Raw genomic sequence first — 24,572 nt, 5'->3', positions numbered from 1 at the left:
CACTAGAACAGATGGACCTAATAGACATCTACAGAACTCTACATCCAAAAGCAACAGGATACACATTCTTCTCAAGTGCATATGGAACATTCTCCAGAATAGACCACATATTAGGCCACTAAAAGAGCCTCAGTAAATTCCAAAAGATTGAAATCCTACCAACCAACTTTTCAGACCACAAAGGCATAAAAACTAGAAATAAACTGTACAAAGACAGCAGAAAGGCTCACAAACACATGGAGGCTAAACAACACATTCCTAAATAAACAATGGCTCAATGACCAAATCAAAATGGAGATCCAGCAATATATGGAAAGAAATGATAACAACAACACAAAGCCCCAACATCTGTGGGACACAGCAAAGGCAGTCTTAAGAGGAAAGTATATAGCAATCCAAGCATATTTAAAAAAGGAAGAACAAGCCCAAATGAATGGCTTAATGTCGCAATTATCGAAATTGGAAAAAGAAGAACAAATGAGGCCTAAGTTCAGCAGAAGGAGGGACATAATAAAGATCCGAGAAGAAATAAATAAAATTGAGAAGAAGAAAACAATAGCAAAAATCAATGAAACCAAGAACTGGTTCTTCGAGAAAATAAACAAAATAGATAAGCCTCTAGCCAGACTTATTAAGAGGAAAAGAGAGTCAACACAAATCAACAGTATCAGAAACGAGAAAGGAAAAATCACGACGGACCCCACAGAAATAAAAAGAATTATTAAAGAATACTATGAAAACCTATGTGATAACAAGCTGGGAAACCTAGGAGAAATGGACAACTTCCTAGAAAAATGCAACCTTCCAAGACTGACCCAGAAAGAAACAGAAAATCTAAACAGAACAATTACCAGCAATGAAATTGCAGTGGTAATCAAAAAACTACCAAAGATCAAAACCCCCTGGCCAGATTGATTTACCTCAGAATTGTATCAGACATACAGTGAAGACATAATACCCATTCTCCTTAAAGTTTGCCAAATAATTGAAGAGGAGGGGATACTCGCAAACTCATTCTATGATGCCAACATCAACTTAATAACAAAACAAGGCAAAGACCCCACCAAAAAACAAAACTACAGAGCAATATCCCTGAAGAACGTATATGCAAAAATACTCAATAAAATATTAGCAAACTGAATTCAAAAATACATCAAGAGGATCGTACACCATGACCAATGATATTCATCCCAGGGAAGCAAGGATGGCACAACATTTGAAAGTCCATCAGTATCATCCACCACATAAACAAAAAGAAAGACAAAAACCACATGAACATCTCCATAGATGCTGAAAAAGCATTCAATAAAATTCAACATCCATTCATGATAAAAACTCTCAACAACATGGGTATAGAGGGCAAGGACCTCAACATAATAAAGGCCATAAATGATAAACCCACAGCCAACATCATACTGAACAGCGAGAAGCTGAAAGCTTTTCCTCTGTTATTGGGAACAAGACAGGGATACCCACTCTCCCCACTGTTATTCAGCATAGTACTGGGGGTCCTAGCCATGGCAATTAGACGAAACAAAGAATCCAACTGGTAAAGAAGTTAAACTGTCACTATTTTCAGATGACATGATATTGTACATAAAAAACCCTATAGACTCCACTCAGAAACTACTAGAGCTAATTTCGGAATTCAGCAAAGTTGCAGGATACAAAATTAATACAGAGAAATCTGTGGTTTTCCTATACACTAACAATAAACTAATAGAAAGAGAAATCAGGAAAACAACTCCATTCACAGTAGCATCAAAAAGAATAAAATATCTAGGAATAAACCTAACCAAAGAAGTGAAAGACCAATACCCTGAAAACTATAAGACATTCTTAAGAGAAATTAAAGAGGTCACTAACAAATGGAAATTCATCCCATGCTCTTGGCTAGGAAGAATTAATATCATCAAAATGGCCATTCTGCCCAAAGCATTATACAGATTTGATGCAATCCCTATCAAATTACCAAAAGCTTTCTTCAACAAACTGGAACAAATACTTCAAAAATTCATATGGAAACACCAGAGACCCGGAATAGCCAAAGCAATACTGAGAAGGAAGAATAAAGTGGGGGGGATCTCACTCCCCAATTTCAAGCTCTACTACAAAGCCACATTAATCAAGACAATTTGGTACTGGCACAAGAACAGACCCACAGACCAGCGAAACAGAATAGAGACTCCAGACATTAACCCAAACATATATGGTCAACTTATATTCGATAAAGGGGCCATGAACATACAATGGGAAATGACAGTCTCTTCAACAGATGGTGTTGGCAAAAGTGGACAGCTACATGTAAGAGAATGAAACTGGATCACTGTCTCACCCCATACAGAAGAGTAAATTTGAAATGGATCAAAGACTTGTATGTAAGTCATGAAACCATAAACTCTTAGCAAAAAACATAGGCAAAAATCTCTTAGACATAAACATGAGTGACCTCTTCTTGAACATATCTCCCCGGGCAAGGGAAATAAATGCAAAAATGAACAAATGGGACTATATCAAGCTGAAAAGCATCTGTACAGCAAATGACACCATCAATAGAACAAAAAGGTATCCTACAGTATGGGAGATTATATTCGAAAATGAAAGATCCGATAAAGGGTTGACGTCCCAAATATATAAAGAGCTCACACACCTCAACAAACAAAATGCAAATAATCCAATTAAAGAATGGGCAGAGGAGCTGAATAGACAGATCTCTAAAGGAGAAATTCAGATGGCCAACAGACACATGAAAAGATGCTCCACATCGCTTGTCATCAGAGAAATGCAAATTAAAACCACAATGAAATATCATCTAACACCAGTAAGGATGGCTACCATTCAAAAGACAAACAACAACTAATGTTGACGAGGTTGTGGAGAAAGGAACCCTCCTACACTGCTGGTGGGAATGTTAATTAGTTCAACCATTGTTTAAAACAGTATAGAGGTTCCTCAGAATCCTCAAAATAGAAATACCATTTGACCCAGGAATTGCACTTCTAGGAATTTACCCCAAGAATGCAGGATTCCAGTTTGAAAAAGACAGATGCACCCCTATGTTTATCGCTGCACTATTTACAATAGGCAAGATATGGAAGCAACCTAAATGTCCATCAGTAGATGAATGGATAAAGAACATGTTGTACATATACACAATGGAATACTACTCTGATATAAGAAAAAATCAAATCCTACCATTCGCATCAACATGGATGGATCTAAAGGATATTATGTTCAGTGAAATAAGCCAGGTGGTGAAAGACAAGTACCAAATGATTTCACTCATATGTGGAGTATAAGATCAAAAGAAAACTGAAGGAACAAAACAGCAGCAGAAGTGTAGAACACAAGAGTAGACTAATAGTTACCAAAGGGAAAGGGTGTAGTGAGGACAGGTGGGAAGGGAGGGATAAGGGCAAGAAAAAAAGAAAGGGGGCATTACGATTAAAATGTATAGTGTGGGGGGGCACGGGAAGGGCTGTGCAACACAGAGAAGACAAGTAGTGATTTTACAGCATCTTACTATGTTGATGGACGTGACTGTGAATGGGGATATGGGTGTTACTTGGTGAAGGGAGGAGCCTAGTAAACGTAATGTCCTTCATGTAATTGTAGATTAATGACACCAAAATTAAAAAAAATAAGAGACAAAATATTACCCAATGACACTGAAATAAGAAAAGGATATTAGATATAAAACTTCATTTAATCACTCAAGGAAGGCATAAGTGTGCCCCTAAAAATAATAATAACTCTACTGTAGGAGAGGTAGACACAGTTGTTAGCTTGTGTTGCATAAAATGCCTTAACAGAATCCATGTATTCAGTGAAGTTTCCATGGGGCAGTTCAGTGTTGATGTCTGCTCTAAGGTTGGCTTGTATCTCTGAGAGTCTTTGACTGGATGTCACATAAAATGAGTTTTCATTACTTTCTCCCCTTTCCGAGTCACCCACCTTCCACCAGCACCACTTCAATTATTGCACAAAATTTAACATTATACTGTCTGTTTCCCATGGGCTTAATCAACACGATGAACTCGTTTAGTTTCCAGGTCACTCCTGGACTCTGGTCTCTAATCACGACCCTCCAGGCTGGTCCAGGCCTTGAAAAGATGTGACGTGTTAGGCCACTCAGTTCATATCTTATTCCAGGAGGCCACTCACTGCTCAGATCTACTGAGAGTCTCCATCCTCTTGTGATTGATAGTTGTCCATTCTATTTCAAGGTTGGTACCAAATATAATGTTTTTTCTATTATTTTGTCAGAATGTGAAGCGAGTATAAAGAACAGGTTCCAATCCACACATGAATGTGTCAAAGCTGTGGAAAAATAGAGGAAACTTCTCATAAAAAAATCATCACATCACAGACTGACACATAACCACCGTGTAAGTAAATTCCCCTAGTTTGATGTGCCATTGTCTATAGAAATGGAAAAATATTTCTCACTTTTTATTCAGTTCTGATCACTGCCAAGTGCTCATTGTCATCATAGAGTATCAATTAGAATTTTGTACATTTGAAGGTTCTAATTTATCTCCACATAGTATTAAACTCCAGATAATGAAAACAGTTTATTGTGGAATCTAACAAAAATCTATTCAAAAGCTAGCAAATTATGTGTTATGTGATATCAAATTATGCAATAATTTGATACATTTTGCATAAATTATTATAAGAAATATATTCTATGATGACACATCTACTTAAAGGTATGAAACCAGAAACCAGCTTAGAGATGAATATTGATAATGAAGAAATTTAAACCGTGTGGTTCCTAGAAAATAAAAATTGCTCCATTGATATACTTAAATCTATTCATTCATGTGTTTTAATTCAACAAATATCTATGACCAGCTATTTTTTGGCTGGTTCTGTCTGGTTTTTGAAAATACAACAATGAATAAATATTTTATTATACTTGTGGTCATAGAAGTAAATGAAACGTTAAGGGTATTAAAAGTGGATGAAAATAAAATACAGTGTAGTGGGTTGTGGAAAGTACCTTTAGGGAAACATTTCTATTATAAATGTTCTCCCTTCACTCCCAGGGTCAGCTGCATTATTCACGATAGGCAGTATACTGACACACCTAAATGTCCTTTCATGACGAAAGGTTAAAAAAGATGTGTCACATACATACAATGAAAATATCATCCTTGAAAAACAATGAAATCTTCGGTTTTATTTTGATAAACATGACAATCACAATGTACCAATTCATCAATATTTTAAACAATCATGCATGTGTATATGCACACCATCAAGGGAAATGGCAGTAAAGTATGTGCTTTACCTTTTGTCACCATCAAATTGCACAGTACCCATACCTATTACCTTAACATTTAATGTGTGCTGGAAGTACTTTAAAAGGTTTCCAATTTTTTTGTCCATTTTAATCTGCATATTCCAGAGCCAGCACAGAGTTTGCCCAGGAGTTGGGCAAATCCTAGTCCTGCTATAGTTTAATTGAATGGAGCCATTGCATTTGTGTTCTCCTAGAATAAAATCCTTGATACACTGTAAGGAATAAATGAAATAATCCAGTCTCCTTATGTTTGATCTAATTTAATGCTCCAAAGCCCCCTATGAGGACCTGCCACTATTTACTCTTTTTTTTTTTTTTTTTTTGCAGATAACGATCCTTAAGGTGGAAAAGTGTGTGCAAGGTTTCATTTCTTTGACAGGTGACTGGCAGAGGCAAAATCCACAATACCAGGACTTCTGTGTGACTTAAAATCACTGTGTGACACAATAGATCACAAACCCACTATGTGGGATAAACTTGTCAATAAGCCAGCATTTTCATTATATGAAAGTGTAACAAATATTTGCACTATGTTACTGACTTCTTACTCTGTGCACATAATATATGTACATTTTATCTTTCAACAAATATTTAACACATTATGTTCCCTATATTATGGTGATATAACATGGAGCTACAGACCTATGAAAGAATACACATAGTTTATTCTTCACCTCCAGTTAGGGGTTTATATTTTTGTCTCATTTACCATTACAGTATGAATCTGAGAAGCCCCCTATAGAAAATCCTAATATATGCAATTTCACTTATGAATATTATAACATTTGAAATATTATCTATGGACAGTTCAACTTTCTATTAATACGTGAATATATTCAGAGAACACAGATAGTTCTTGGAAAACACCAAGGAACATAAAGCAAGTTTTGAGTTTACAGCTTTAAAAAGAAATAATACAGTGCAATGTAAGGGAGAGGTGCTCCCTGATTACAGCAGATTCCTAGTGATTCACATTTTATAGTGCAATAATTTTGCAAGACACACATTTTGTTCATAAAAACATGCAATTTGCTGTCATTTTAGGAACAGCTAAATTACGTTGCACAAAAATGTTAATATACATTTTAGGATGAATTAGCTTTTGCTACCGGTTATTCACTCCAAAGGCTGTTTCATAGGTTTTTGTTTGTTGTTTTTTGTGTGCCCTTGGGACACGGAGGCACCTTCACCTGGTGGCTTATGTGTGCCTCATTTACATCAGTGACACTTGGGAACACACCATGGATGTGATGATCAACTACACAGGAGTCACTGAGTTTCCTCCAGGCTTGTCTGAAGACCCGAAGATGCAAACCCTACAGGGCATCCTGTTCCTTATGGTCTACCTGGCAGCCCTGTTAGTAAATGGTCTCATCATCATGCTCACTAATTGGGATCCTCAGCTTCACACACCCATGTACTTCTTCCTGAAGAACCTGTCACTCATAGATCTCTGCTACATTTCTGTCACTGTCCCTAAATTTGCTCTCAACTCCCTGATGATCAGGAACACAATACCCTTCCTTGGGTGTGTTTTCCAGGTGCTGTTCTTTGCAGGTTTTGCTGCTGCTGAATTTTTTATCCTCGCAGTGATATCCTATGACTGCTATGTGGCCATCTGCCACCTGCTGCACTATGAGACCATCATGAACAAGGGGGCCTGTGGGCGGATGTTTGTGGCTTCATATGTCAGTGTGTTGCTTTATGGAGCCATGCACACCTCAGCTAATTTCTCAACAAGTTTCAGTTCCAATAAAATCTTGCATTTCTTCTGTGATGTCCCTCAGATTATGTAGATCTCAGACCCCAAAATGAACATAGATGAAGCTTCAGTGACATTAATAGCTGTAGTTATGACAATAATGTGTTTCACCTCCATTTCATATTCCTATATCAACGTATTCTCTTGTGTCCTGAAGATCTCCTCCAAGAAGGGAAGGTCTGAAACCCTGTCCACATGCATCCCTCATCTGGTGGTTGTGTCATTGTTCATTTTCACAGATGCCTTGGCCTACTTGAAACCACCCTCTCCCTCTCAGTCCATCGTGGACCTCCTTTTGTCTGTTTCTTATACTGTGTTGTCTCCAATCATGAACCCCATCATATACAGCCTGAGAAATAAGGATATGAAGGCAGCTCTGGAAAGAGTTCTGATTAAAGAAGTAAAGAAAATATTTTAACTATATTTGAGAGTGCTGGAGAAATAATATATTTTTAAATGCTAACAGAGCTGCATGCTTTCACATTGTACATCAGTGAGACCGAGGAGTTTCTTACAATTTGTATTTTTGCAAAATCATCACAAGATGATGATTCATAGTTGATCCTTGAATGATGAAATTTAATTGAAACTTGCAGTGTGAAAATGTTGGGACAATGTTTCTGGAACAATACTCTAGGAACATTGGTGGACGTGATTTTCAAGTTAATCCCAATGTAGTGGGATAAGGCGGAGGTTGAGTTATTTGGCTTTAGCTTTTAAGAAGCAGGAGTCTAAAAATATCATGGTCCTCTAAATATGCATGAACTCTTGAGCAAAGGGCATCTGGTTCAGTTCTGAATTGTTCCAGAAAGCTCCATCATCATGTTAATTTGGGGAACAGAAGAATTCATTGCAAAACCACAAGTGTCCATAGAAAGTGCCACAGAATCAGACTGCAATTTAGGAAAGTTTAGGAGTGACTTAACTAATGCACCTGCCTATTGTTTTGTTTGATAGTCGATGAGCCATCTTTGTCCATTTGAATTCATGTAAAATAAATATTGTTAGGAACAGGATACATTCTCTGAACTGTATTTCACACATTTTTCCCATTTCTATTAGTACCTACAACAACATAGGAACTCTCACAACTAGCCTCAGTGATAAATCCGAATTTTTGTCCTTCCATGTTTTGTACAACAATGCAGTGAGGCCATGTCTGCAGCATCCTACAGGAATTCCCTAACTCGTCTATTCTGTAACTGTTGATAGAGATCAGGTGGCTACACAAACCACTAGGGTGAGCCTATGTTGAGCCTGAGAGCTGCAGATACTCAGATGTCCCCACTGCCTTGGGCCAGACCGTGTGTCATGGTTCAGCTCTCCAGTCCTTCTGCATGGCTTACTAAATGAATGAAGCTACCATTATGTGGAGAATAACAAATGCCTATAATTTTTACTAAATCACTACATTTATTCCTGGTCATACGAAGTGGGATGTGAAAATCCTAGCGTTCTATACACAGATTGTTTTATGTAAAATGATTAATTTTCCTTCCTTTAAGATGGGTTTAGCTCTGAACAACTTCTCTGGACAGCCATTTATTTATTTCTTTGCTTTCTTTTTTTTTGTCATGTGGTACATACAATAAAATGCAAAATCCTTAATACATTGAAAGCATATATATATATATATATATATATATAGTCATGTCACCATCAGCCAGATCAGGATGTCAACAATCTCATTACATTTATTCTTTCCCGTAGTTCAGCAATCCCTTCACCGCCCTCCCCTGTGGTAATGACCAGTGTCTTTTCTATGCACATGATGGACAAATATTTATAATCAAAATTATAATACAGAACTCTCTGGTTGACATTGACAAGTATATTGGTGAGTGTCTTTCAAGAATCTCCTGGAACAACCAAACACTGAACTAATTGACAGCTTAGGTGGGTAGGTAACTGAAGGAAATGGCATCACTTTGCCAAAGAGGTATCTGCCCTCTGTGCTCATTGCAGCACTATTTATAACAGCGAGACATGCAAACAACAAAAGTGTCCATCAACGTGTGAATAGACTAAGTTGTTTTATATATATGTACATATGTACATATATGCACACAGGGGTGGTAGTATAGCATGGAGAATATTGTCAATGATTCTGCAACATCTTTCTATGTTGATAGGTAATAACTCCAGTCATGGGGTGAGGATATTATTATATGTGGAACTGTGTGTGTATTTGAAACCGATATAAGATTGTATGTCAACAATAATTCAATTAAAAAGTAAAAAAGAAAGAATATATATAACCAAAAAAATCTCATCATGTATAAATATTTTTGTGAAATGAGTTACAGAGAAAAAAATAGAATATTAGCTCACTTATGTGTGGAATATAAATAAAAGTCAAATTATTTATAAAAACTGGAAGTACATTCTTGCTTCCCAGGTCTGGAAACAGGGGTAGAAGGTAAGTGAAGGTGGTCAAAGTATCATCTTATAGCCATAAGACGACTTAATCCTGGAGAGCTAATATACAGCATGTAAATATAGTTAATTATTATGCATTGTATTCTTGAAACTTGCTTAAAGAGCAGATCTTAAATATTCTCATTGCAATAAAAATGTGGTTATTATGTGAAGTGGTGGATGTGCCAATCATTTTGTAACATGTACACACAACAAATCATCCCATTTTATACCTTAAATGTACATGTGTCAATTATATTTGAACAAGACTAGATAAAAATGATCACAGAATGTGTTACTGAAATAAAGAGAGTGAATCCAGGAATGTGCTGGCATGCGTTTGATTTGTCTCCACAGCAAACTTGTGCAATTTGGCAATTTTCTTTATATGCACCTTAAACCTCTGGTCAAAAGAGATTCTACTTTCATGAGTTACTGTGATTTCACAGTAAGGTGGTATGTGTCACATTCCCAGAATAAAATGAGCAAACATAATTTTTTCAGTATTTATTTGGTAAATTAAAAAGTCTATCATAATAAAAATTATGTGAACATCATGAGGTGCTGATTCCAACATGGTTGACTAATTGGAAACTATATCTTACAGGATCAACTGGAGAACATAGTACAAACATGCATGATTTCTAAATGCATTATATCTCCTTTAATATATTAAAAATGGAACTTTCCTTAGGGAAAATATATTCAAGCCCAAATATGCTCCAAGGTATATTATTCTTATTAAACCATTACCTGAGACACACTGAAATGAGAAATGGTTTTACACATGAATCTTCAATTAACAAAACAAAGCAGGTATAAATCTGTCCTATCAAATAGAAGTATCCCTACAGTAGTAGAGGTCGATCTAGTCTTTAGCTTTTCCTACATAGAAATGATTTTTAAATGACATGTGTTAAGTGAAGTTGATACCAGTGAAGATGCTGCTTTCCCAGGATCATGTTTTGGAGGCTATGAAGAAGTCATCAGACAAGAATATGGAGCAACCAGCAAAGATTTTAATGAAGTGAAAAGGAAAGATTAAAACTCCCACTGACCAGGAGGGCCCAAGAGGGGATGCCATTAGAGCTGCATTGTCTGGGGTTTATCAGCACAGAAAGCATTCAAGTGGCTGGAAGTTATTGCTGGGACCTGTTGCTATGGCCAAGCTGGGATAAAAAGGAAGAGAAAAAAAACTTTTTCTCTGTCTGATTTTCCCAGATATCCAGGGTGGACTTCTTGTTTACTGTGAAGCCTTGACCATGACTTTAGCTTACCAGGGCCTTGAACTTTATCTGCTTGAGTCCCACCTGTCCCAACCCCAACTCAGAAGAGGGAATCTTCACTGTCACTAGGGAGAAGGGTAAAGACCACTTGGGCTGCTTCCTTCTGACAACAGGTGACTCCTGGGGAACAGCAGGCCAGGTTCTGTCTCTGAGTGGCCTATCTTGTGACCCCTGGTAAATGTAGGATGACTGTCATGGGGGGTCCCATTTGCATTACCATCTGGACCTTGATGGACTCTAAATAAGATGTGACAGATTTAATTAGAAGACTAAGTAGACAGGGTCCAAATATGAGAGCAAACAATATCACTCCAGGGACAGGAATGAAGGGTCCCAGCTGGGGCCACAGCCGCCCAGGGTGGATTTGACCATCTGGCCAAGCCAGGAGTCCTGCATTTCCCTTTCTGTGAGCTCATTAAAGAGATGGATGTGCTGCTTGATCCTCTCTAAATTGCCTTCTACTAGTCCTGAGGTGATAACATAAAAACAGCAGGTCTCACTGGGCACAGCACAGGTGCCCCTGGCCTCAGTGGTGAGCATATCAAAGGCTCTCCTAAACAAAGAAAAGCCTGATGTGAGAAGTCTGAGGCTTTTTCCTGGGTTTCTATGGCTCCTACTATTACTTTTGATGTGCCTCACATCACTAGGGAGATGTTTTTAATGCTCCTTTTGAGCTCAGGAATCCCTATAATCCAAAACAGGCCTTGGAACATTAAGTATCCAGGCCATTCATCTCTAATGTTATACTATCTGTGGATGGCCCACTGAAATCAGGGGTCTGGGGCACCTGGATCCTAGGCTGGTGCCAGAGTGACACATCCAGGAAGGAACCTGGGTCAGGCAGTTGCATGGAGGTGAGGAAGGAGGTAAGTTAAAAGTCAGAACATCAGGTATAGCTGCAATTATTGTGCACCACCCTCTCCATCCCCTCAGCAGGGCCGTGCACACATTTGTTCCACAAAGAAAAATAGTCCAGTCCCAGCCAGTGAGACTCCAGGGGACCATCCTTGTACCTGAGAGTATTTGTGTGAGGTTGGGAGACTACTATAGTTGGCCAAAATAGAGGAAAACTTTGGCCCACAGGGGTCAAAACTAGAGTGTTTTAAGCCTATGAAATAATTAGGAGCACATAAGGGAGAGAAGTCAGTGAGGGATTCATTATGAGTATGAGGAATCTGACAGTGAAGGCTTCCAAAACTGAACTGAATGACATAAAAATGAGGGTAAGGCTCGAGGTTGTCACAGGAGATGTTGAAGACTGTCTTTGTTTTAGGTCAAGTGCCAAGAGTCTCTTGCCCCAGTGATTTGTTGGCTGTGGCCCAAACCTCATTAACATAATTATTGGTGGCATTGAATTTATTATTGCTCCACCACAACCAGACACCAGAGATTTACCAGGCAAGCATGGGTCTCGAATGATGGTGTAGGATGGTTATAGACATCAAAGTCCTCTTCCTTTTCATTGGAACCCTCCCACTCAGGAAAGGTATGATTATACATAAAGGTGGTGTTATAGAAATAGAAGACCTATGCCCCATGGATCAGAGAATCACAGACTGGCTTTGGCAGCAAGGAGCTGGACTTTGCCTACTTACTTAGCTAGTAATGGAATAAACCTCTGTGGATCAGGGGAACATGGACTTCTACATAGTCCATCATTTTTGGTGGTGGTGTAGTTTGTATAAGAAAAACCCCAATATCGTGTTATGATATGAGCAACTATTTCTAGTGATACTAGAATTCCGATGAGATCTGTATCATCCACCAAATGATCTCATCAGAGGCAGATCCAGCTATTGGTCTGGTTACTTAGATTAGCAATTTTGTTAAATACTGGAGTCAGAGGATAAACCATTGCCATGAGAGGAGTCAATAAGGAGGGTGTCAATAATAGTAATAAGTGTTGTTTAAGGCCATTGCTTGTACTTTAAACCCAGCAGGGGTAGGGATACTGCTGGCAACTGAGAGGGGGTCACCAAAACATTGAACAATAAGAGAACAAGAAGTTCCACTCCCACAGTGACGCCAAAAAGGACCCAGGACTCTGGAGTCATGAGGTGCTTATCTTAGGCATCTGCCACTTAAAAAGGATCTTCAGATATCGTACAAACTCACAAGAATAATGGGACAGGGAGTTCTCCTTGAATAGAGGATGGCTTGGTTTTTCAGACACCGAGGCCCTCAGTCTAGAGTCATGGATTGGAGTCTTGTGCCCTGTCACCTTTGTTGCATTAGGAGTGAGGGGAATTACCTTAAGCAGTCATTCCCAGATGGGGGTGATAGAAGAACCAATAGAGGGCACTGTCTTAACTAAGATGAAGTCTCCACACTCAAAATGAATACTTCTTCCCTTCTGGAGTTACTTCCAGTTTCTGGAGGGTTTGCTGGAATTGGTCTAGGAAGGTGACCTGATTTAATTGTTCAGTTGTCTCTGGGTCAAGGAGGAAGTTATTGGTCAAGAAAGGCCTGCCACAATGGAAGTCCAGAGATCTCCCAACACAAGGGACCCAAGGAGGACCACACCAAAACAGATAATAATTAAAATGGCAAAGGACAGAATAGTAAAAGTAGCCAGAGAGAGAAAAAAGAACACCTACAAAGGAAAACCCATCAGGCTATAATCAGACTTCTCAGCAGAAACCTTCCAGGCCAGGAAAGAGTGGCATGATATATTCAATGCAATAAAGGAGAAGGACCTCAAACCAAGAATACTCTAACCAGCAAGAATATCATTTAAATTTGATGGAGGGATTAAACAATTCCCAGATAAGCAAAAGTTGAGGGTATTTACCACTGACAAACCATCTGTACATTGTGTTCTAATGGGACTTCTCTAGATGGATGTGTGGTTAAGAATAAATAGCTGTCACCAGAGAAAATAAAACCACAGGAAAGGAAGCAGACCAATTAAATACTAACCAAGTAGAAAGTTAAATGAGTTAGCCACAACGTCAGTCAAAGGATATACAAAGAGTACAGAATATGCCACCTAACATATAAAGAGTGGAGAAGGAAGAAAAAGAAGGGAGAGAAAAAAGAATCTTCAGACTATGTTTATAATGGTGTAATAAGTGACTTAAAGTAGACTGTTAGATAGTAAAGAAACTTCCCTTGAAAGTTTTGTAACCATGAATCTAAATACTGCAATGGCAATAAGTACATATCTATCAATAATCACCCTAAATGTAAATGGACTGTATGCATCAATCCAAAGACATATTACAGAAAGGATAAAAAAGCAAGACCAGTCTATATGCTGCCTGCAAGAGACTAACTTCAAACCCAACGGCATGCACAGAATAAAAGTGAAGGGATCAGAAAAGATATTTCATGCAAAAATAGGGAGAAAAAACTAGGTGGTGGAGTACTTGTATCAGGCAAAATAGACTTCAAAACAAAGAAAGTAACAAAAAACAAAGAAGGACATTACATAATGATAAAGGAGTCAGTTCAACAAGAGGATATAACCATTATAAATATGTATTCACCCAATGAAGGAGAACTTACATATGTGAAAAAGTACTAACAGAATTACAGGAGGAAATAGAATGAAATGCATTCATTTTAGGAAAATTCAATATACCACTCACTCCAAAGGACAGATCAACCAGACAGAAAATAAGTAAGGACACAGAAGCACTGAAAAGCACTTTAAAATAGATGGACCTAACAAACAACTATAGAACACTCCATCCAAAAGCAGCAGTTTGCACATTCTTCTCAAGTGCGCATGGAACATTCTCCAGAATGGACCACATGCTAGGCCACAAAAAGAGCCTCAGTAAATTAAGAAAGATTGAAATTCTACCAAGCAACTTCTTATATCACACAGGTATGAAACAAGAAATAAATCGTACAAAGAAAACAAGAAGGCTCACAAACACATGGAGGCTTAACAACATGCTCCTAAATAATCAATGGGTCAATGAACAAATTAAAACAGAAATCAAGCAATAAGGACACAAATGAAAACAACAGTGCAGCACACGAACTTCTGTGAGATGCAGTGAAGGCAGAGGATATGGCCTTTATTATGTTGAGGTACTTACTCTTTATACCTATTTGGTTATGAACAAATTATATAGCAATCCTGGCCTATTTAAAGAAGGAAGAACAATACCAAATGAACAGTTTAAATTAACAATTATTGAAACTGGAAAAAGAGAACAAATGAGGCCCAAAGTCAGTAGAAGGAGGCACATAATAAAGAATAGAAGAAATAAATAATATTGAAACAAATAAAACAATAGAAAATATTAATGAAACCAAGAGATTGTTCTTTGTGAAAATAAACAAAATAGATAAACCGCTAGTCAGACTTATCAAGAAAAAAAGAGATTCTACACACATAAACAGAATCAGAAATAAGAAAGGAAAAATCACTAAGGACACCACAAAAATACAAAGAATTATTAAAGAATACTATGAAAAATTATTTGCTAACAAACTGGATGACCTAGAAGAAATAGACAACTTTCTAGTAACAATCTTCCAAGACTGACCCAGGAAGAAACAGAAAATCTGAAGTGACCAATTACCAGCAGTGAAATTGATTGTGCAGTCAAAAGACTACCCAAGAATAAAATCCCTGGACCAGATGGCTTCACCAAAGAATTTCATCGGACATTTAGAGAAGACATAATGCTCATTCTTCTTAAGGTTTTCCAAAAAATAGAAGAGGGGGGAATACTTCCAAACTCATTCCATGAAGCCATCAAAGAGACTACAAAAAGTTACGGACCAATATCCCTGATGAACATAGATTCAAAAATACTCAACAAAATATTAGCAAACTGAATTCAAAAATGCATCAAGAGGATAATCCATCATGATCAAGTGGGATTCATCCCTGGGATGCAAATATGTTACAACATTCAAAAGGCCATCGTCATCCACGATATCAATAAAAAGAAGGACAAAAATCACATGATCATCTCTATAGATAATGAAAAAGCATTTGACAAAATTCAACACATATTCATGATAAAAACTCTCAACAAAATTTGTCTAAATGGTGAAAATCTCAACATAATAAAGGCCATGTATGACAAACCCACAGCACCATCATACTTAACACTGAAAAGATGAAAGCTTTTCCTTGAAGATTGGGAACAAGACAGGGATGCCCACTCTCCCCACTTTTATTCAACATAGTACTGAAGGTCCTAGCCATGGAAATCAGACAACACAAAGAAATAAAAAGCATCCAGATTGGTAAGAAAGAAGTTAAACTGTCACTGTTTGCAGATAACATGATATTGTATATGAAAAACCCTAAAGAATCCATTCCTAAGCTACTAGAACCAATATCTGAATTCAGCAAATTTTCAGGAAACAAATTAAATACACAGAAATCTGTTGCATTCCTATACACCTATTATATTCCTATAAACCTAACCAAGCAAGTAAAAGACCTATACCCTGAAAACTACAAGAACACTCTTGAGAGAAATTAAAGAGGACACAAATAAATGGAAATTCATCCCTTTCACTTGGGTAGGAAGAATTAATATTGTCAAAATGGCTGTCCTGCCTAAAGCAATCTACAGATTCAGTGCAATTCCTACCAAAATACTGACAGTATTCTTCAACGAAGTGGAACAAATAGTTCTAAAATACATATGGAACTTCAAGAGACCCCAAATAGCCTAAACAATCCTGTGAAAGAACAGTAAAGCTGGGGGGATTAGTCTCTTCAACTTCAAGCTCTACTACAAAGCCACAATAATCAAGACAATTTGGCACTGGCACAAGAACAGACACATAGATCAATGGAACAGAATAGAGAGCCCAGATATAAAGCCACACATATATGGCCAATTAATATATATAAGGAGCCATGGACATTCAATGGGGAAATGACAGCCTCCTCAACAACTGGTGTTGGTAAAACAGGACAGCTACATGTAAGGGAATGAAACTGGACTACTGTCTTACTCCATACACAAAAGTAAACTTGAAATGGATCAAAAACCTGAATGTAAGTCATGAAACCATAAAGCTCTTAGAATAAAACATAGGCAAAACTCTCTTGAATGTAAACATGAGCAACTTCTTCATGAACATATCTCACCGTGCAAGGGAAATAAAAGAAAGATGAACAAGTGGGACTACATCAAACTAAAAATCTTCCACACAGCAAAGGACACAAGCAGCAGGACGAAAAGGCATCCTACAGTATGGGAGAATATTTTCATAAATGACATATCCAATAAAGGGTTGACATCCAACATATACAAAATGCTCCATTCCCTCAACACCCAAAAAGGATATAACCTGATTAAAAAATGGGAAGAGGATCTGAACAGAAACTTCCCCAAAGAATGAATTCAAATGGCCAATAGGCATATAAAAAGGTGCTCCATATCACTACTCATCAGAGAAATTCTAATTAAAACCACAATGAGATATCACCTCACACCAGTTAAGATGGCCATCATCCAAAAGACAAGAAACAACAAATGCTGGCAAGGATGTAGAGAAAGGGGAACCCTCCTACACTGTTGGTGAGAATGTAAATTAGTTCAATCATTGTGAAAAGCAATAGAATCTTCCTTAAAAAAATAAAAATTGGAATACCATTTGACCCAGAACTTCCACTCCTAGGAATTTACCCAAAGGGAACAAGATCTCTGATTCAAAAAGATATATGGTACCCTATGTTTATCACAGCACTATTTGTATTAGGCAAGATATGGAAGCAACCTCAGTGTCCATCAGTAGATGTAATACATATGCACAATGGCATACTATTCAGCCATAAGAGAAAAAAATCCTACCATTAGCAAAAACATGGATGGAACTAGACAGTATTTTGCTCAGTGAAATAAGCTCGTTGGAGAAAGACAAATACCAAATAATTTCACTCATTTGTGGAGTATAACATTAAAACAAAACTGAAGGAACAAAACAGCAGCAGACTCACAGACTCTAAGAAGTGACTAGCAGTTACCAAAGGAAAGGGTTTGGGGAGGGTTGGCAAGCAGGGAAGGAAAAGGGGATTAAGGAGCATTATAATTTGCACCCATAATATAAGTAGATCACAGGGAAGCAGTATAGCAGGAAGAAGACAAGTAATGACTCTATAACATCTTACTATGCTGATGGACAGTTTTGGCAGTAGGGTGTGTAGCAACTTCATAATATGGATGAATGTTGATACTACAATGTTGCTCATGAGAAACTTTCATAAGATTGTATAACAATGATACCATAAATTAAAAGAAAATGCCAGTCCCAAAGTATTACACACACTCTATGATTCTATTTATACAACAATCCTGAAACGACAAAATTAGAAACAAAGAACAAATTAGTAGTTGCCAAGGGGTGAGGATTATGGGCTTGGGATGGAGGAAAGTAGGCATGGCTATAAAAGGGCAATGGGGGGTTTCTTTGTGGTGATGGAAATGTTCTGTACCTTGACTGTATCAAAGCTAATCCTGATTCTGGTATTTCACTATAGTTTTTACAAGACATTACCATTAGGTCGAATTTTAACAACAGCATGTGAATCTACAATTATTTTAAAATAAAAAGTTTAATTTAAAGAAAAGATTACATACTTCATGATTATATTTACAGGATATTCTGGAAAAGGCTAACCTATAGGGTCAGAAAGAGATGAGTGGTTGCCACGGTAAGGAGAGAAAAAGGAATTTTGTACCAAAAGGGCACAAGGAAATTTTGGAAGATGGTGGACATGTTCTGTATCTTGATTTTGGTAGTGGTTACACAGCTCTATGATTTTATTAAAATTTATAAAACTGCAGTATAACAATGAAGCAAAACTGAAGGAACAAAATGGCAGCACACTCAGAGATGCCAAGAAGTGACTAGTAGTTACCAAAGGGGAGGGGTGTGAGAGGGCGGGTGGGGAGGGAGGGATAAGGGGAATGAGGGGTATTATGTTTAGTACACATGGTGTTTGGGGGTCATGGGGAGAACGGTGTAGTACAGAGAAGGCACATAGTGGATCTCTGGCAACTTGCTGAACTGATGGACAGTGACTGCATTGGGGTATGGGTGGGGACTTGATAATATGAGTGAATTTAGTAACCACATTGCTTTTTCATGTGAAACATTCATAAGAGTGTATGTCAATTGTATCTTAATAAAAAATTTAAAATAAATTTATACAACTAATAAAAAATGATAGGTCCTGGGAATCTAATGTACAGCATGTTGAATGTAATTAACCATACTGCATTATATAATTTAAAGTTGCTGAGAGTAAATTCTAAAAGACTTCATGCAACAAAAATATGTAATAATGTGCGGTAATGTGTTTAGCAACAGTATTACAATTGTCATTCACCACATATATGGTTTTAAATTTTCATGGTTTGCACTGTAAACATACACAATGTTACTTTTCTTTTTGGTAATTAAAGTATAATCGATATACAATCTTATATTGGTTACAAGTATACAACATGGTGGTTCAACAGTTACCCATATAATTAAATCCTCACCCTGACCGGTGCACTTATGATCTTCCCATATAAAATCATGTTACAGAATCATTAGATGTATTCTCCATTCTATACTACCATCCACAAGATGTCTGATCCACCAAATTATATTACAATTAAGAATTTTTGTTCCTCTTTATCTCCATCGACCTCCCCAACCTCCATCCCAAATCCTCCCCCATGGTAACTACCAGTCACTTCCCAGTGTTTATGAGTGTACAGCTCTTTTGTTCATTTTGTATTTTTTTTATTTTAGCTTCCTCAAGTAAATAAAATCATATTGTACTTGTCTTTCTCTGCCTGGCTTGTTAAACTTAGCATAATGTCCTCTAGATACTTCCATGCTGTCACAATGGCAAGATTTCTTTCTTTTTATGGCTGAATAATATCCCATTTTGTATACATGACACTATTCTTTATCTATTCATCTCTCGATGGACAGTTTGGTTTCTTCCACACCATGGCTTTCAGTTATCACTCAATAAACCTGATAAAAATGTATGTTTGTGTATGTGGATAAACAGTGTAACATTGGAAAAAGGCCTTCATATGTGTATTGATTATACACGTAGAGCATCAATGACAATTACCAGTAAAATAGATATTTAGAATTTTCTTTATTTAACTTTACCTGCTTTCTTCTCCTGTTCTAAGTCTGTTAAAGCCTAAACAGAAGTTAATAAATAGATAACATTTAGAATAATAAAAAGTGGAGAAGCTAAACATTTTCTTTTCTCCAACTCTAACTTGCTAAGCATATAGTAGGTATATCTTAGGAGAGGGAAGGTTTTATATAACAATTCATTTTTCACTATGTAGAAATGGATTCTATTACCATTGTACCAAACTCAATGTATTTAATGAAAGTGTTCAAGTGTACCTTTAAAATTAGAAAGAAATGCTAGGAACTTACCCTAAGAATGCAGCAACCCAGTATGAAAAAGACAGATGCACCCCTATGTTTATCACAGCACTATTTACAATAGCCAAGAAATGGAGGTAAAATAAATGTCCATCAGTAGATGAAAGAATAAAGAAGATGTGGAACATATACACAATGGAATATTATTCAGCCATAACAAGAAAACAAATCCTACCATTTGCAACAACATGGATGGAGCTAGAGGGTATTTTGCTCAGTGAAATGAGCCAGGTGGATAAAGACAAGTACCAAATGATTTCCCTCATATGTGGAGTATAAGAACAAAGAAAACTGAAGGAACAGAACGGCAGCAGAATCACAGAACCCAAGAATAGACTAACAGTTACCAAAGGGAAAGGGATTGGGGAAGATGGGTGGGAAGGGAGGGATAAGGGGGGGGAAAAAGAAAGGGGGCATTAAGATTAGCATGTGTAATGTGAGGTGTGTGAGGCGGGTTCTACAACACAAAGAAGACAAGTAGTGATTTTACAGCACCCTACTATGCTGATGGACAGTGACTGCGAAGGGGTATCTGGGGGTGACTCGGTGTAGGGGGGAGCCTAGTAAACATAATGTTCTTCATGTAATTTAGATTAATGATACCAAAATAATTAGAATGAAATGAAGTTTAGGATAAATACATATAAATATGCAATTATTTTCAGGAAATTTGGAACTTCTTTATCAAGGACCACTAAAATATATCATTTCTTTCTATACTTCAATTTTGCAATTAATATGTATTAATTCCATGCCTAAGTATTATCTGAAAAAAGATGATATTACCTCATATTTGTAAAATCAGTTTTCCCAGAGTATTCCTGGTACTACTCAACTTGAAAAAGAACAAGTATATAAATAAAATTAATGTTTCTTCAGAAACTCTAGGTAGCCAGACTAATATTATGATGGAGAAGTAAATATATAAAATGAACATAAACTGCTCATAAATAAGTGTAGGCATTCAAGGTAAAGTTATATTTTAATTAAGGGTTTTCCCAAAGCAAAAGAAAAGTGGATTTGTAGATAGTGACAAATAAACTGTATCATGATTAGGATATAAATTACCTGTGTAATTGCCTGCATTCTTTCAGCTCTAAAATGCTGAAATTTGAATAAATAAAATCAAACTGTAAACAGTACAATCCCAGAGAAAATAAAAACTTAGATACTTTTATGCTCTTGAGTTGATAAAATTTCTCAAATAATATTGAAACCCAGAAAGTTCTGATAAAATAGTTTGTTGGTAGTAAAACATTTTTCTTCAAAGAGAAGACACCACCACTTAAATAGACATGTAAATATAGGAATTGCTTCTCTTTCATCAAAGTGAGAAAGGTATATATATAGTATTAACAAATTAATTTATATGCTAACATTTTCAAATCACTGTGATATGATCAGTAATTCAATAACTCAATAAAAATGGGCATAGAACTAGCTTTACATATTTATAAAGTAACTCCCTTACATATTTTTAAGTACAATATGTATATCATTTAACAGAAATTCTAATTCTCTCATATTCTGAAATACAACTGAGATGAACCTTTAACACATAAATGACAACAATTGGAAGACTGGGTTTTCAGTTTTCTAAGGATGTGCAGTAATCATCATATTGAGGCATAGGAATGGAGTAGAAATGGGTGGAGATCGTTTTTAACAAAACCTTTAATGTAGGTGAGTTGGAATAATGTAGATATTCACTGGTTAGGGTATGAATGAATGAAATGTGGCAAGTCCTATGAGGTGCAATGCTGTAGGAAGAATAAATTAAACAGTTATACTCAGCAACTTCAACAATCCTATTGGGTTAAAACAAAACAGACATGAGATTTATTTTTAGTAATATTTATTAGAATGAATGGATCACCAAAGAAAAACAGGTGGCCATATTTAGTATGAATTTTGACTTACACAACAACTAAATTTGAGGGAGTTCTCCCTTTGAGTTTGTTCAGTTAGGGCTGTAGATCATGACATGCCATAACTTGTTCAATATAAGATTTAATTTTAGGCTAGATCAAGGTTACTGTGTATCTGGAAGTCATGGAATTCGTATGTCTTTTTATAAATATACGTTCCTCCCCTCTGCTGGAATAAAAATATTTCACTCAACTCTGAAATAGGAATTTTACACACAATTTCAGCAGAACTTGTTAAGGTTAGAGAGAACAGCAAATATTTTTCTCTAATAGGAGTCATGCAATGTGTGTTAAGCTGTGTTTTCTCTCCTACCTACTATAATGGCTAGCTTCTCCTGGTCCCAAATATGTATTTCTCTGTGTCTCACCCCATCACATGCAACCAGGTCCCAGGTGAAGGAAGGTCAATGACGGACTTCAACTAACTTATCTCCATGTTTTTATTCTTTGTCTTATAAATGGTTAATATGTCTTTTAAGTATTAATTAAAACTATCACAATTACATGTTTGCAATGATAAATACTATTTTATGATGCTTTGTTTTATATGTCTATAAGGAGCTATTCAAGGTTTCCTAGTATGCATACTAATTATTAACTTTCACTTTGCTAAGTCTATGAGAGTTGGACAATATGAAAAAGGATTTATGTGGTGCATGTTTATGCATATGATGGGCATATTAACAGACACAAGTATTATTTTCTGTACCTATCTAATAAAATTACATGCTTTATGTTCATCTATAGAATGTGAAAATACACTGAAATAAAGAGATAAGGTGAAAAACTATAGGTATGGATTATCTTACAGAAACACAGAACTGATTTTTCATCTCAGAATTACAAAAAATTCAGTGCACATGTGGGGAAATAAATTTATCATTTTATATCTTTGTTCACTTTCAAAATCATGGGACTGCAACTATATAAAATAACACTACATACTGCATAACAATTGGTGTTTAAAAAGTGCTACAAGAAATACTAGCTCATTTTATTCAAACAGGTATTTTGTTCACATGATTTACTTCAAATTTATTAATACATCCATCTGTCTCTTATGAAATAATCACACCCCTAATATGTAACTTTAAAATTAAAGTTAATATTTTTGTACACATTTTCCCACATTGATTAGAGCAACATTAATTTCTCTTTAAGAAATAAAATCTCTTCTGTGGAACTGGAAAACTTTTTTTAACATTCTATGCACAGCAGACTTAATCTCCCTGTTCCTCAGGCTAAAGATGATGGGGTTGACTAAGGGGGACACCATGGAGTAGAACATAGCTGTAAGGAGGGTTTGAATGCTTGATGAGTTTGAAACAGGTCCTAAGGAAGCAAACAATCCAGAAATTATAAACAGAGTAAGTGTAGCTATCTGGGGAGAGCAGGTGGACAAAGTTTTCTTCTGGGCTTCCACAGAATGCATGTGCAGCACAGTTGAAAAGATGTGAACATATGAGGCAAATAAGATGACAAAGCCAAATAATGTAATGCAGACACTGACAGCAATGGCCACAAACTCAGAAAATTGCACAGCCTGGGATGAAATACTCATAATTTGAGATACATCACAGAAAAACTGGTGAATCACATTGGACTCAGTGAAGGGATGACTGAACATGGTCCCTGTGTGGACAGCAGAATAGACCAGCCCACTGGCCCATGAGCCACATGACACCTGTGTGCAGAAACGGGGGCTCACAGTGGACCCATAGTGCAGAGGGTGGCAGATGGCAACATAGCGGTCATAGGACATGACCACAAGGAAGAAGAACTCTGTAGATCCAAAGAAAATAAATAGGAAAGTCTGAGTAGCACATGCTCTAAGAGAAATTACTTTATGACCCATCAAAGAATTTGTGATGGATTTGGGAACAGTAACTGAGATATATCCAAAATCAATAAGGGATAAATTGCCCATAAAAAAGTACACAGGGAAGTGAAGATGTGGATCTATAACAATGATGGTAAATGTCACTAGATTTCCAGCCATGGCACCCAGATAAACCACTAAGAATATCAAACCTTGCAAAATTTGGAGCTCTCGGGAGCTTGAGATGTCCATCAGGAGGAATTCTGTGAAGATGGTGAGGTTGTCCATATCTGCTAACATACTTCAGAAACCTGTAGTCAGTTGCAAAGGGATAAGATGATGCTGGAAACAAATTGGTTAGAGAACAATTCTGTCATCATATGCTGTAAATATGTGGTATAAATTGGTTTACTGAATTAAATATGCAAACTCATATATAAAGCTTTTACCTTGAAGAGTGTCTATTAATTAATCAAATGAAATATCAAGGTACAGAATTTTATTGTTGTTAACAACCATTTGATCAATAAATATGAGAGATGCCCTCACAAAAAAAAAAAAAAAAGTATACACTTCCAATGGTAAAATAATAAGTAACTGGGATGTAATGAATATAGTCAAGATATTGTAACAGCTTGGTATGGTGATAGCTGGT

The 24,572-nt window shown here is 36.6% G+C and overlaps 1 protein-coding gene across 1 annotated transcript; it reads right to left on the bottom strand.

The window, feature by feature from the left end:
* Positions 1–23,254: 23,254 nt before the first annotated feature.
* Positions 23,255–24,205, bottom strand: LOC118928703 (olfactory receptor 14I1-like). Its single transcript, XM_036918178.2, has one exon. It carries the CDS (start codon positions 24,203–24,205, stop codon positions 23,255–23,257), a length of 951 nt encoding a protein of 316 aa, XP_036774073.2.
* Positions 24,206–24,572: the final 367 nt, after the last annotated feature.

The sequence above is a fragment of the Manis pentadactyla genome, chromosome 13 (assembly GCF_030020395.1).
Source record: "Manis pentadactyla isolate mManPen7 chromosome 13, mManPen7.hap1, whole genome shotgun sequence".
NCBI classification, from domain to species: domain Eukaryota; kingdom Metazoa; phylum Chordata; class Mammalia; order Pholidota; family Manidae; genus Manis; species Manis pentadactyla.
The sequence above is the reverse complement of the archived record's forward strand: the minus strand, read 5'-3'. Positions and strand labels throughout refer to the sequence as shown.